The 15517-nt window shown below is 42.7% G+C and overlaps 1 protein-coding gene across 6 annotated transcripts in view; it reads right to left on the bottom strand.

Annotated features, from left to right (window-relative positions):
- Positions 1–15517, bottom strand: part of Myo1b (myosin IB) — a 147586-nt gene that overhangs the window by 25852 nt on the left and 106217 nt on the right. For all 6 annotated transcript variants that reach the window (XM_003478762.5, XM_013142398.3, XM_063259460.1 and 3 more), the window contains exons 12-15: positions 13142–13228; positions 12490–12555; positions 3987–4091; positions 1989–2051 (exon numbers count right to left, since the gene is read on the bottom strand). In XM_003478762.5, the coding sequence (XP_003478810.2) occupies positions 1989–2051; positions 3987–4091; positions 12490–12555; positions 13142–13228 (321 nt within the window). The remainder of the gene's footprint in view (positions 1–1988; positions 2052–3986; positions 4092–12489; positions 12556–13141; positions 13229–15517) is intronic.

The following is a 15517-nucleotide window of genomic DNA, read 5'->3' as shown; positions in this document are numbered from 1 at the left end:
TCAAATGCAAATCTAAAACCAATGGCACAATGGTCTCTCCACCACCACAAAGCAAAGTCTAAGGCTATTACGTGTATTCACAGCCATGAAGGCAACTGGCTTCATTCATTTCCAAACTGCTCATGTGTTCAAAATATACCTGAGTGTTTAGGAGCAATAAATAAGTACTGGATGTTGCTTTTAAGGGTCACTATAATTATGCGGTTCTCAAGAATACATTCAGCATAAAATCCTTGTTATATAGAAAATGTCCAAATGGCTATGAACCACAGGTAAATGTTTACTTATTATATATTCAGATCCTAGGATATTTACTTCAAAAGCACACAGCGCTAGACAAAAACCAGAAATCAAAACTCAATTTCGCTGTCCATTGGGTTGCCCCTGTGGACCCGTGAATCTTAATTCCAAACATACTCCACTGGCTCGCCACAGCCCCACTGGTTTCCACTGAGGCAGAGGCCTCTGCTCCTCTTCCCCTTCCTCAGGAGGCCCCAACATCCTCTGACCAGCGCTTCCTAACTCCACACAAAACCCTGGGGAAGCGTGGAGTCTGAGGGATCAAGGACATTCACAACATCCCCAGGATAAACACGATTGTTTAATGGCACTGGAAGGAAACATTTCCTTTATGGAAGCAGGCTCTTGATGAATGTTGAGTTTCTCCGCACCCACATATGCAAGGGAGTTTTTGGCTGAGACAACCTAGTTAAATTAAATGCATTACACCACCCCCTCTTTCTAAAGGGACATTATTAAGCACCATGCTATTTAGGTTTAGGAAGAAAAATGAGCTAGTTGGGAAGTTCCCACAAAAGAAGACCCAGGTCACAGAATTTCTAGAAAAAAATTTCAGGAAGTTTACAGATTATTTTGAAATGGATTTCAGGTTAGAGTTTGAATTCTTTATGTGGACTACTAGAGTTCCTAACAGTGGCCAGACTTTTCAGAACGAAGTTTACTTCTTATTGAAAAGCGGTAATGGTTTAGAGTGCAGTTTTTAATTTAATAGAAGATGCAGCTTTCAAAACTATTCTTTAAATTTAGGATTATCTTGAATCCTGAGTGAGAAAAAAAAAACCCTAATTAGAAAATTTCCAGAAAGGCTTAGTGAAGATGGACAGAAAATCTTCTGCTATGAATTCAGAGCCTGTACCCCAACAGCTACAGACCAATCAATTTCTGCACCGTCCTAAATGACTGGATCAAGGTCGGTCAAGAGTGTGAGTAATCCCAGGCACACAGCTAAAGACCTTCCTGTTGTCACACTAGTACGTCTTCTCACAACTTACCCATTTACAGTAAACTAAAAGAGAGGATCTGAAAAGAAAATCTTGGGTTCTTAAAATTACTCAATAGCTTTTCACACTTTAATAAGCATTTACACACACACACACACACACACACACACACACACGACATCTGAAAAACTCAAGCATCCTTGGCTCCCTGCGGCCACACAGGCACTGCCCTCCTGCATGCGTTCTGTGCTCAGCTCTAGCTCTGCACCTGACTTGTTTAATTCAGCTCCGGAGTTCATACCCTTTTCCTTCTGTACCTTTGCTGAACAGGATGCTAAGGCTTCACTCGGGTTTTAGAGATAGGTGGACACCTGGATTTGCAGTACACTGATGGCTGCTATGAGCCAACTCCAGGCAGGACCTTCTATTTCCAGAAGCCAGGGATGGGGCCTGGGCCACCCACACTGGAAAGGTTGGGTGACTGATGGGCTAGTGCCCAGAAGTCAAGACAGACTGTGACATGGCCAACAGGACAAGCCTGGCTCTGAAACAAAACGTCCTGCTGTCTAGGTGTTCAGTCATGAGGTCTCTCGGGGCTACAATGCAGTGTCCCCCACTCTGCAGTTCCTTAATGAAATGTGTAAGACAGTGAAAATACGAGAGCTTACCATCACAAGCATACATAACTCTACACGGGATATTATATTTCTAGAAGTTTCTTTAGAAAATGCCATGTCAAGTACTCACGTTTTCTATTAGGTCACAAATGATAGCATTATTGAAGTAGTCAATGTGAGTCCACTCTATGCCCTAAAAGAACGAAACAGAGCAAAGTCAAAATCTATATGGCGATGACACCACTCCACCATCCAAAAGACGCACTTCATCTACGTCACCAAATTTTACTCTCTTTCCGAATTACTGTTCTTTGCAGGACTAGTGCTGCAAATATCAGCCTATAGTTCCCAAATGTCCTTCAGGCAGTGTCCACCACGACGGGGCTGAGGCTGCCTCCCCCGGGCCTGCTCCAGGCGCCCCGTTCCTGTCACCCTTCCCTGGCCATTTCCCATGCATGTCCCTGGCTTATGGCCAGACGTCTGCTCAGCAGGCCCTTGGGTCACTATTCCTCTGTGTATATTTACAGTGTTTACAAGGAAATAAGGCAGAACTTGATCTCAGGAATGTAAGGCCTAGATTTTTCAGTTCTTTATTTGTGATCACAAAGGAAAGAATAATTTTAGAGTCAATGTTAAGTTCTAGGATAGTTAACTATTTCAAGTATAAAAGAAACGGAAAAGTCCCGTGCTAAAACAAAGTAGGTTCACCACAAGGAAAGGCATGAGACCTATCCTTGGCTCAAACGCCAGCTGCAGAGGCAAATCCCTGCAGCCAAATGCAATCATTCTGTGTCTGCTTACACTTTGCCTACAAGCGTAAATATTTTTCTTCTAAAGGGAAAAATGTAATTCATAAAGCAAATTGGGGATCTTCCTTTACTTTCATAAGTGTTTTAGACAAACTGTACAAACTGTTTGAAGTTACACGTCCAAGCTTTGCTGTTCTCTTTATGATGAGAAGAGAAGGAGAGAATGAATCTTACATGTAGAATGTTTATGTCACCAAAGATGCCAGATCAGAATAAAACCTTTTTAAACACAATGATCATTCTAAAATCAAGAAGGAGCATTTACAGTTCAGCTTAAGAGTAAATGAGATGTCTACTAAGTCACTGACGATTAGTAGTCACAATGGAAAAACCTACATTGAGAGATTATAAAACAGGAGTGTCTTCAACGTCAAAAAAATGACACTACAGAGAATGAATGAAAACACAAAACATCATTACTAAGATATTTTAAAAATCCATAAAAAGGAAACAAAAATATAGGCAATGTAAAATAATTTATCTGCTTTTTTTGGAAATAATTTTACTTAGAAAAAATGGCTATTAACAAAATGAGAGTGTGAAAACCAAGAATGTATTACAGAACTAAAGATAAAAGAACTCTGCAAAAATTACTTCTAGTATTTTAACTGGATAGTAACCACTCAGCAAATTACTTCATTTTATCATAAATCTGAAAATCAAGATTTTCAAGGTTGACTCTCAAAAGGTTTTCAAATCTACTTACAGTGACAGTGGCTTTTTGTGGTATACAGCTCTGAGAGGCCATGTGATCATTCCCATCATCATTTCCCCAAACCTCCACCCATCTCCCTGCTTCCTTACGCCCTGACAATCACAAATCCACTGCTCCCTATGCGTAATCTCTTTAGCTAGGGATGACACAGAGATGGAATCGCTGCGTATTGAGTCTGGCTTCTTTCACCAAAGCATTCTACTCAGAATCATTCATGCTATGCGGCATGTCAGCCACTCATTCCTTTTTAGGGCACAGTAGCAGCTCCGTGAATGGATGTACCAAACCGTCTATTCATCTGTGACTATTTTCTTAATGCACTACTATATCGTTACTCCAGAATCCGAGGAGACTAGAGGCCTCCCCTGATTCTTATCCCTCACCAACTACGTAATTAGGATTGCTGTGGGCACTGGCAGCACAGTATCAAAAAGAATCCCAGTTATTTTAGACATCTAAGTGAGACACACTGAAGAAATTTCTAAGAGACACTACATGACCCAACAGCACTCTGATGTCAGGGTTATGTTTCGACAGCCTTCGGAATCCGGAGATCAGATTATGAGTAAAAAGTAAGCACCACTGTGAAGCATTTCAACGTTACCTCGCGTATGTATTCTTCCTGCTCTTCTTTCAGAGTGAGCTCAATGAAGATTTGTTGCAGCTTCTCGTTGCAGTAATTGATAATGAACTGCTCAAAGCTGTTGTCCTGTATGGAGAAAGTGAGAAACGCCTGGTAAACTGGGTCCCTGGCTCTCCTGGGCAACCACACTCAGACAGCTCAGCTCGAGACACGCCACGCACTGTCTTTCAGACTGAGCTGAGGGCCAGCACACAGCCCCACGGACTGACACAAGCCACCTGCAGGACTTGGGACACGGACGCTTCTGGAGTAAGTCGACAAATGACAGCTACACAAACGATGTGGCATCGCAAGGGTGGACACTGTTAGTTGCAGAGGAGCAGCCACACGCGGTTTAAGGAAAAACGAGTCTCCTGAAGGATCAGGAAAGACCCAGTGAGATTCCCGGTCTTTGTCACCAACTTCTCAGGCTCCCTTGGTCCTCCTGGTCTGACCTCTTGTTCTCCCCACCCAGGGACCGAGCCCTCACGCTGACACTGGGCGTTCCTACAGAATCGTGTTGCACAGGGCTGGAGGGCAACGCAGTGGGACACAGGCCCTGGGTTTGATCCCTGGCATGCCTGCCCTCCCGATCACGTTACACGAAGATAAGCGTGCGTACAGTGTGTGCACACGCATTGATTCGCTTCACACTTGTGTCTTGCATGGATTTTTACTTCATGTAATTAAGATCACACCCCTCAGGTCCAGGGCAGACCCCACACTCCTGCTCACGGCATTCCTCTCCTCACACTGTGCCTGTCAAGCACTCGATGTGCCCCGGAGGAGGACATGAATGACGTGCCTACCAGAGAGAGACCCAAGGACCATGAAGCACCGAAACCATCTCCCGTGCTACAAACGAGCTCTCTCTCCTCAGCGGGCCCACGCTGCATCTCTCAGGGTCTGGGCTGTTTCTCCCTCCTGCTGGTGACCTCAAATGAATTCTCACATACAAGCCCCAGGCCTAAGCTGTTGCTGAATGGTGTGCAGGGCTTAACGTACTGCAGGGTAGCATGAACTGAGGGCACAGATCTCCTCTCTGTGGAATGAATCCAACTTCTCCCATGGAGGTGGCCCGTCCTGGTCTAACGCGAGTTAAGGAAGGACCCTATGGGACGGTGGCACTGCTACTTGTGAAAATGTGGGGCTACTGTCCTTTGCATCCCTGCAAAAACAACTGAAGGAAGAAAGTCATGGAAAGTTAGGTCTTAGTCATGGTCTTAGACTGGACAAATTTAAAACTACTTATGATGAAGCATCTGACCACATTCTTTCATGGCCAGAGATGTGTGTTCCCCAGCAACAGCTGGGTCAGGGGGAACATTTATCTATGCCATAAATGCCACATGTGAAACCCTAGGACAGACTGACCCTGTCCACGATAAACTTAGTCAACAGTCTGTGCTTTTTCTAAATCCCAAAGGTTCTTTCTGAAGAGTAAACATTTACTTTTTGGGTCTTTTTTGAGACAGGGTTTCACTATGCAGTTCAGGAAGGCCTTGAATTCACTCTGTAGCCCACGCTGGTCTCCAACTCACAGTGATCTTCCTGCCTCAGCCTCCCAGTGCTGGGATTACAGGTGTGAACCACCACAGCTGGCTTAACATTATACTTTAAACAGTTTCAACAAATATAATCTTAGGTACAAAGGGCAACCCTGGTCCTCATTTGTGGACTATCTAAGACCTTGTGCTCTAATCCCCAGAGAAATAACTGGAAATTGAAATCACTGTGGTGCAGATGACTTATTACACCCTGTGTAAAGCCATTTCATAGATGAGAAAACCTAGCTCTTTAGGTTGGAAAAATATGTCCTTATGTAACAGGATTATCGCAAATGAAAAACATGTAAAATTTAAAATCTTAGTGACTTATAGGAACAGATCTTTGTTTTGGAACGCAAAAACATGGAGCCAATCTTCTCTGTTATTTTCAGTTCCTTATTCATGATGCTACTTTGGTACAACTGTGCTAAACCTTTCACAGGTTGCTGAGAGGCAGACGGAGGGAGGAGCTGCAGGTGCCGTGAGACCCAGCATGCGGCTGGGGACGTCCTGCAGTACAGGACTGTGAAATACACACAAGCACATTAGAAACCAGAGTCAAAACTTCACAACCACAGCACGACTCTCAGGGTGAAGTCAGCACTCCATCAAATTTGCTGCCGACCTTTACAAACGCCTCTGTGGATTCTGTACTTCACATCCACACAGTTAATCAACAACCACGGACTGCAAAATCCACACAGCGGGCGAAGCCATTAGCACAGGCGCATGCGACACATGGCACTGCACACGGGTCATACTTACTGCACTCTGGTGCAAAGAGGGACAGATCACACAAAATGCCATCAGTTCTTAAGCAGCAATGGACTTCGGAAAGTACACACTTCCTGAGAGCTACTTACGTAGCAAAGGGCGGCTTTCACCCTTCAGGCTATCTGTTTGGTTGGTGTCAAACTTTAGATCAAGACAAGTATCCAAAAGACAGGGGGACCACAGCTACCTGTGGGTCTCAACTGTGGTTCTGCTAGGGGAGAGTTATTCAGGATAAAAATGGTTTGGGTGGAATGAAAAATTAATTCAGTGCTTCCAATTCTAAATGATCAGGAAAAAGAAAATATGCCTGACATGTACCCAAGGTCTAGATCCACCCACAGATCCAGACACGGAAGCAGCTGGCAGAGCGCGGAATATTGACCCTGAATGACCTGCAAGTCCCTCCCTTTCAGGGCCTTGTGACCCCTGTTGTGGTGTCCAGCCCCACCTCCCCTTCAAAACAAACAGGATGGCAAAAAAGGGAATATTCTCCTGGAGACAGCCTAGTAACAAGTTTGACTCATCTACCTTATTCTATTGCTAAAAACCAACCAAACAGACAAAATCAGAAGACGGACTACTACAACCATCAGTGTATAAATTAATTTCCCCATGGAAATCAACATTTTCTGCAACTCCAAAGTGGAAAACATGTCATGAATGACCGGGCAATAATTACTGCCCATGCCTAGAAGTCTAAAGAATCCATTTCAGGTGGTGTAAATCTAAGTTGTTGACATTGTTCAAATGTGCAAAAAAAAAGTAGTAACAATTAGCAGAACTCCCACTTGTTCCAATCTGATACATTTCTCCATTTATATAAGTATTAAATAAACACGAGGCTTGCAACATGGGTTTTGTCTCCCCTTTGTAAAATATAAAAATAGTTGAGTCAAGTTCAGAAAATTATCACTTGCCCATGAAGGCCCCAAAGCAACTTTACACTTGGGTACTTCTTGGTTTGCTAAGGACCTCCCCCAACAGAGGACCAGGAGCTTGCTCTGCCCTGAATCATTTCCTCTCCCCACTTCACCCCACAGCCCCATGTGTACAATTTTGCTGCTTTTTACCAGCTTTTACCCACCAGATCCTGAGAGGAACCTAAACCTAAACCTCTGAGAAGCATCTCCAAACAAGTACCCTCTGGGATTTCTATCATGTGGACCCCCCTGCCCCCCATGACGCTGCAAACCACCGTCCACCCTGACTGCTGTCTCAGAGAGCGCAGGTAAACAGTAGGGCGTCCTCCTTCTCAGCTGCTCCACACCGAGGGTGCCAACTGCCGCTGGGGCGAGAGAGTGCTTACACTATATTTAGAAGTATATAATATACCAGAATTTCAAACTAGGGCTTCTTTCAAAAATTCTAGACTGTGAGCCCATCCTTTCAACATCAAAGAAACAGAAAATCATACTCTCAGTAGAGTTCATTACTAGTTTATACTTCCAAGTATCCATCATGGGTTTTCAACATGGAACGATTTCAAATGTGCATTAAAAATACTGGTCTACTTGTACATCTCTCCTTGTAATTTAAAGCAGACAGATGTCTTTTTAAGTCCTGCACTTTTTAGAAACAATAAATGCTAAGAGAAAGACACTAACAGGGGAAGCACTGCTGTCACTGTGCTCGGGATGACGAGGGAGGAAGAAGCTTGCGGGTAAGGACAGTGCTAGAGACAGAAGGCATTTCAAGCTCAAGGACCCTGGCTGGCACTCTTCAAGCGAAAGGTGCTGTTAATTACACACTTAGCTGATGTTTTTTGTGGTTCAGCACTTTCAGCGGAGGTCAAGTTTTGGGTATAACACGTTAGCTGGAGTTCAGTATCTTACACACAACTGAAATTTCTTACGGACTCAATTAAACAGCACACTTACATATACAGCTAGCTATAGGACTCTGGGTATAATTTTAGAGAAACTGGGCCATGCTCCTGGTATACGATGCACTGTTGGTCCCAGTATACATTTATTTGGTGTGAAATCCTTGACAGCCACCAGTGATAACATGGCTCCACAGAACAATCTAATACACTTAGCCACGATTCATTTTTAAAACCACAATGTCAAGAAATAGGGTCCGAAGCAATCAATTGCTTTTTAAAGAAAGTAAACGTCAAAAAAAGCAACTCAAATTTAACATTAAACTTTCCCTTTGGAGATAGACATTCATAAAACCGTTGGAATTACTGGCCAAGGTCTTAGAATGTACAGTTTTCTTCTAGGAATGTCATACAGTACATTTGAAGACAAACAGTCTCCTCGTGATTTTCCTATATTTTTAACAATTTGATTTTGAAAGTCAGAGTGACAGTTACACACAAAATGGCACTTATTCTTTATGGGGCTACTATAAATCTCTCTCAAAAATCAAAGACCATGTTTGCAGTTTTAACACCGGCCCAGCTTCGTTGTGTGAGTATGTGGATTAATCTTCCTTTGGCATGCTGGATTTATGTGCTCCCAGAATTCACAGATTGCTTTCTCTCTCTGAATTTGAGTTCATTATTTCCCCCTTGCTTTGGGCAGCAGGGTTCTACTGTCTGTGCTCCACACCAACATGGAGTCACAGGCAGCTGGCGAGTCAGAGCTCACCCACTTGGTCGGGGCCAGGACTCTGCAGTGAAATCCATGCATCTGTTTCCCTCTTCTATTTAGAGAGGGACCAAGGGGCATAAAAGGTTTCCATCGCTGCAGCTGAAACATGTTTCCATGGGAACTGTCTATCACTGGGCCACTGAGGAAGAATTAGACATTGAACATCAAATGTTCTGGACCTTACTGCCCACTTTGGAGAGTGATGTCCAGGGCATTCTTACAAGGCAGAACTCTTCATGGGTGTGGTCAATTCCACCAGAAAAACAAAGGCAGAATTTGAATCATACACCATCATTTTCACTTGGGTAAAAAGTGTAGAAAGATCCATTTTTATATTGATGTTAATTGTGACTATTTCTCTCCCTCCAGATTCCGCGCTCAGGGACTTCAACCCATGGCCCTTTCCTTAGTCAGTTGTGTTTCCTTGTGTTCAATACTAAGCACCTGCAGGTGTTTCCCGGTACTTGATTATTGCTGAGAATCCAAGAAAATGTTGACTGGCATCTGGGCTATATGTATCTGAGCAATTTGTTACAAGAAAACCTTTTAAGGGCTGAGAGTTTAGCTCAGTGACACAAGCACCTGCCTGGCAAGCACAAGGTCCTAAGTTTGTTCAAAAAGAAAAGAAAACCTTTTGTATCTCTGTATCAGATAAATATATCTAACTAATGCGCCCAACCAAATTCCTAATTCTTAATTTTCCTAAAATAGATTTTTAACATAAAAATCAAGAAGTCATTGAAAATAAGATGTCTGAAGATTAATTTGAGGAAGTTCAGACAGGAAAATAGAACAATTAGTTATAATAAAAAGCTTAATCCTCTAAAGGAACAGGGATGGGGCAAAGCATTTAGTTCATGAGAGAGGAAAAGGAACTTTTAAAACAGCTGGGCATCCTAAGACTTGCTGCAGACATACCTGGATCTGTCCTGGGCTGAGTTTTGTTTAGAAAAGTTTCCTTTTAGGACATGCTACCTAACCCTAGACAAGGTTTCCACGTAGATAAACAGTGGGTGGAGCTGATGCCTTTTGTCCAGAGGTCAGACAGCAGAAATGGCACCTGTGTTTGGAATTCACAGTTCACTTGGGAGGTTCCTGGTCTCAGCTCTGACTACACACCAGAATCATCTGAAGCTTTGAAAATGCTGCCACCAGGGCCCAACCTCGAGATTCTGACACCATTGCCCTGTGCCTGGCTGGGACATCTGAGTTTTCAAAACCTCACCAGGTGATTGCGATGGATTGTTGAGCTATCTGGAGAGCTACAGAAGCAGTATTCCTCTGAAGAAAGGATTTATGAAGAGGATGCAAAAGTTTGCACGAATCAGGAAGTTCTCTAGTTTTAATAGGGTTGAGGAACATGGTGTCACTTGCAGAAGGAAGGCAAGTCCAGTAAGACAGGATCGAACAGAAACTGGCATTAACTATAAGGGAAAAATGTTCTAGGCTGCAGCAAGGTGTCTCAGCTCAGTGCAGAGTTACAGGGTATTTACCGAGGAACGCCCAACTCTGTCCTTAACAAACACTTTTAGAAAGTATTGGGCTCCTGATTACACCTTCCCGCCCCATGGATGTGTCTTCACACGGCAACAAGCTGCAATCTCAAAGCCTGGACTGCGATCTCCAGGCAGACAAGGAACATCTCTGTCTGATCTGCCTGTGGAATCCAGCTCCATACAGACTTGAGAAATGGCTCAAGCTGCTGACAAGGTGTAACTTAGTTTCCCTTCCATGCCCCTGGGTTCTCCTGCCTAGAGCTGATTAGACCTTGGGAGAGACTGGAAGATGAAGCTGCGTATTGTCCCACTATAATCCCGTCATCCTATTTTAAAAGTTGCCAAGTATTGTGACATGATATTAAGCAATGGCCCACTGGCTTAAGATCAATGTATCTTTTTCTGGCAAAATTAAAATCGAATCAGATTTCAGAAATATCACTGAATATAACTTTTTCTAACTTGCCAGTGACATTCCTGTTTAACATCTGCCCTGCTCATGAAATCATTTAAATTTACCCTAGCAATGTACAGTATCAGGTGAGAAACTTTTTCCTTGCCAACTACTAAGAATGACCTCTACTCTGCCCGTTTACTGACAGGAATCTGAGGTCTTGCTAGCAGGAAATTAATGCCAGCACAGTGACTCTGGAGTTTACAGGAGCAACCTCCCCAACTTTGAACTCCTCCCTTCCCCCCAGGGCCGGAGGCTTTCTCCTCACTGTTATCAGGACCTCAGGACAGCAGACATGGTATAAAGGAACTGCGATCTGGGGACCCCACACAGGCTGCTCCCAGGGCTGGCCAGGTTCTGGGTGCCATGACAAGGGTGGGGAAATGGGGGCCCAGGGGCCTATTACAACACCTGATTTCCCCCTTACTTCCAGATACTGGAAACCTGCAAGTTTTGGAAGAAAAGTAAAGAAATGGCCCTGGTCTCAAACCCAGCAGCAAGTAAATAAAAATACAAAAGGGCCCAGGATGGAGCTGAGTCCTGTGTCTGCCATTCAACAGCTGCATAGCTTTGGGGGAACCACCTGACCTTCGGGGCCTTGCCTTCCCATCCCTAAAATGAGAGTAACAGCAGCTACTTTATTTCTAGGAAACTGCCCTGATAATTAAATCAGACAACACACACCACACCGTGTTTGCAGAGAACCAGCCCTCAGGGTATATTTATCACTAGCTAGTGAGGATAGCACGCAACTGGGGGAGAATATACCTCTGTAAACAGGAACATAATCAGATAAAGGAATTTGCTAGAAGGCCTGGTTTAGCAGATGAGAACGCTCTCATTTTTCCTAGGATTCTGTGTCTGTGATTTATTGGAACATGTGAATTCTTTGGGGTGCCCATGCTGGTGGGCCTTGCCACTGAAAGGAATTCACAATCATGGTATGTGGGAGAGAATTAATAAAATAGGAGCCTGATCAACTCATCATTTCCCTGAACAAAATTAAAATATGACTCCTAAAAGGGACAGTGTCTCAATAGCTCCCTAGAAAATGTGCAGTAGCTGGTGAGAAATGTTTTTCCCTAAATGTTAAATTGGTAAAGAGTGAACGGGAAATTCTAATGTAAGTATGTAGTGTTAGAACATGTAATCTGTCACACATACAGTGCCCTCTTTAAAAAAACTTGCTCTGAATGCAGTAGAAGTTATTTCAACTGACCAAGTCAAGTCACCAAACCGGGTGCCCTGGTCCCAGGCTGTATGACGAGTGTCCAGCTCAGGCACTCAAGCTGGCTCTTTTCATGGTGCCCACTTGTCGTACACCCTACAAATGAGTGAATGACCACAGGCAGAATATCCACGTAGCTTGTGGAAGGCTCAAGAATTTCGTTTGACATTTCAAAAGTCAAGTGCTAAAATAAGAAGTTCTTAGCACAGAGAACACACACACACACACACACACACACACACACACACATTTTGTTTCCACTACAGAAAGGACATTCGAAGATTCAAAATTATAGTTACTTGTTGTAAGTATTGGCTATAAAATATAACACTTCCTTTCCAGCTGTTTCACTTTAGTAAAAGTGCTAAAACAAATTTGGAAAATCTTACCTCAAAAATTTCAAATCCATAAATGTCCAAAACGCCCATGACCTTCTTTCTTACTTTTGTTTGTGCCTTGAAAACAATTTCAAATTAATGAATTAATTGAGGCATAATGTAACACTAAAACATTCAATGAACATACACATAAAAGTTACTTGTGTTTTCTTAATTAGGACAATAACTGTTATTTAGTGGCCTTTTTTTTAAACTTAATGAGACAGGACATTGGTATGGGATCTAAAAAAGATATATCATTGGTGCATAATAAAAAAAAAGGCGGGGGGAGGGTGTATCATGGAACAGTGTAAGAGACAGGGCTTTCAAGATCACTCAGTGTAACTCCCTGGTTTTACTGAAGACTTATTAATCCTTAGAAACGGAAGTGACCTTTCCAGCCAAGTGCGCATGCAGTACTGAGCCAGAACCTTCAGAGTAATTCCACAAAGGCCTTAGTGGTTTTACTGGGGAGGCAGCAAAAGCACAGAGAGCAAAATGAGCAGAGTCCCTCGCAGTTTTCCCTGTGATAGCAGGAAAGTTCTTTTTTTAGTGCTAATCAAAATGACCTGATTACGAAACTAAACTATATTCAGCTTAATGCTTATGCTATGGTACGAATGCCGTTCACTGCAAGAGCTCTTTGCTTAGAGGGGTCCAGTACCTTAATGCTCTCATTGATTCGATTTACCAGCCAGGAGAACAACCTGCTGTACAGGTTTTTAGCCAGAGCATCACGGGCATAATAAGCCTATTAACAAAAAAAAAAAAGAAGCGTTTAAATCCCACAACCACCACAGTGCTTTGTTTCCATAAAATGTTGACAATATGTCTTTAAATAAAGCCCTCAATTTCAAATTTCACTTAGAACCAGTTTTATTATATTCTAGATAAGCATTCAAGCCATTAATTAGGCAAATTATTTACAGAGTTATTGTACTATTTTGCATCCCAAGAACCTAATTTTATTATTTTTTGGTACCAGGCATCGAACTCATGACCTCATGCTTACCAGGCAAGCACTTGAGCCACTGAGCTAAATCCCTAGGCCCAAACCTAATTTTAAATACTGCAGAAGTTGTTACTAAGATACTTATCTCAGTGTCACAGAACAGAGAAAAACCAGAGGCTATTCTGAAATCTAAACAGGAAAATATTAAATAAATACACACTCACTGAAAGAGATATTATATAGTCTTCATAGAATAGTGTTTATGAAATTAATAAAATAGCAATGTTTATGCTGTTTGGAAAAAGATTTTTAGTGCATACTTAATAGGACCCATATTTTTAAAATTACACATGAGAAATACATTAAATGGCTCCAACTGGTGGCATCATTAAATTTTCTTCATTCAATTGAGTATCTTCTAAAAATCTTTACAGTGAGTTTAATTGTATAAAGATGAAAAAATCATTTTTATGTACTTAATCATGTGTTTGTAAAGCTGTCTGGAGCTACATGTATGTCTTTTTTTTGTTTTGATCACGCTTGGGACCAAACCCAGGACCTCATGCATGGCAGGCAAGTGCCTTTCACTGAGCTACACACCCAGCCCAATGTGTGAGTCTTAATGACTTAGCATCCAAAGGGTTGAAAAAGTTAGGTTTGACGGGAAGAACCTAACTTCCCTTGGATGAAGTAGGTGCTCGGCAGGTACCTAAGCAAGTTTAATGCCCATCCTCCAGGGTGTGGGATGGCATCAGCGAGCTGGGAAGCAACTGCAGAGACAGGACAGCCCCATGCTCCAATGTACATGTCTACTTGGCTGTGTACAAAGAAAGAGCCAGCTGTTACCTTTAAAATAAACAGGTACTTTTTCATTTCATAAAGAGCACCATCTGTTAGACTAGGCGGGACGTTTATTCCACACTTCTTTGTAGATGAAGTGCTAACGGCCCTAACATGCTTGCTTCCCTGGCATGACAGCTGGAAAGGGAGCCCCTTTCCCTTCACCCGACACTTCCATGCTCACCCCAAACCACCTTCCACGTCTCAGACTGTGACTCCAGCCAGAAGTAGAAAATACGCCTAGACCTTGGCAAAAGAAGGGAGCGCCTAATTTCATAGCAGAAAATGCATGTAAAACGCTAAAATACAGAAAGAAGCCAGGGTATGTTCCCCAGAACCTTTTCATTGAGTTTTTGCTCTTTGTTAATGACAGCTGCTCTTCCTGAGGATGGTAATAGGAAGTAGAGATCTTTTTCAAATGATAAGGGAATAAGAGATGGAGGGAAAGAGGAAGGGGAAGGGAAAAGGGATTTAAAAAGAGAACTGAAAAACATGGAATAGACTTCTGCAAATGGGAAGGGGACCAAAAGTTGAGGAGGGAGACACAGGAGGGCAGGGGATAAAAAGAGGATTAAGATGTCTTATGCACACACGAAAACTCCCCAAGGTAATGTCATCGTTATGCACCACAAACACGGACCGATAAAAATATTAATAAAAAACACAGGCAATCCAACTGCTTACTCCAGGGCCTGACACAGTCTATACATGCATTCATATTATGCCTTTTGAAGCAACTCTTTCCTCTATTACTTCATGGCCCATACAATGGAACTGCTTCCTTCTTTCCCTCTCTTCCTCTCAAATTCAAGTTGTCTCAAAACACCATGTATTTGTAAATAAATTCTTTTTCATCTTAATGTCACCCAGCTTTTTAAGTATCAGGCTATCTGCTTTGAACACAGTACCCTTTCAATATGCAGCTGCATTAACAGTGACACTTATTCTTGGAACCTGCTCTCTGGTCTTTAAAGTATATTCACAGTCAGTATTATCTTCTTTAAGTCTTTCAAACAAATGCTAATCCAGGGGTCCCAAACCCTAAGGCTTCCAAGGACTGCGGGGCAGAAGAGCATTGGAAGCTGTGAGCGTGTAGGGGTTGGAGGATAACATTCTGGGCTAAAGATACTTAACTTCAAGCTTTAAGAAGCAAATAAAGTAAATGCAAAAGCCAAGCACCTGTCAAATAAAATAATGCTGACTGAGGTGTGGGTGGCACCAAGGGCTGCCAGTCTGCTAGCCCTGACT

The sequence above is a fragment of the Cavia porcellus genome, unplaced genomic scaffold, assembly GCF_034190915.1.
Source record: "Cavia porcellus strain 051 isolate PalLab524CR breed Dunkin Hartley unplaced genomic scaffold, mCavPor4.1 scaffold_12, whole genome shotgun sequence".
NCBI classification, from domain to species: Eukaryota; Metazoa; Chordata; class Mammalia; order Rodentia; family Caviidae; genus Cavia; species Cavia porcellus.
Note: the sequence above shows the minus strand (reverse complement) of the source record. Positions and strands in the feature narration are given on the sequence as shown.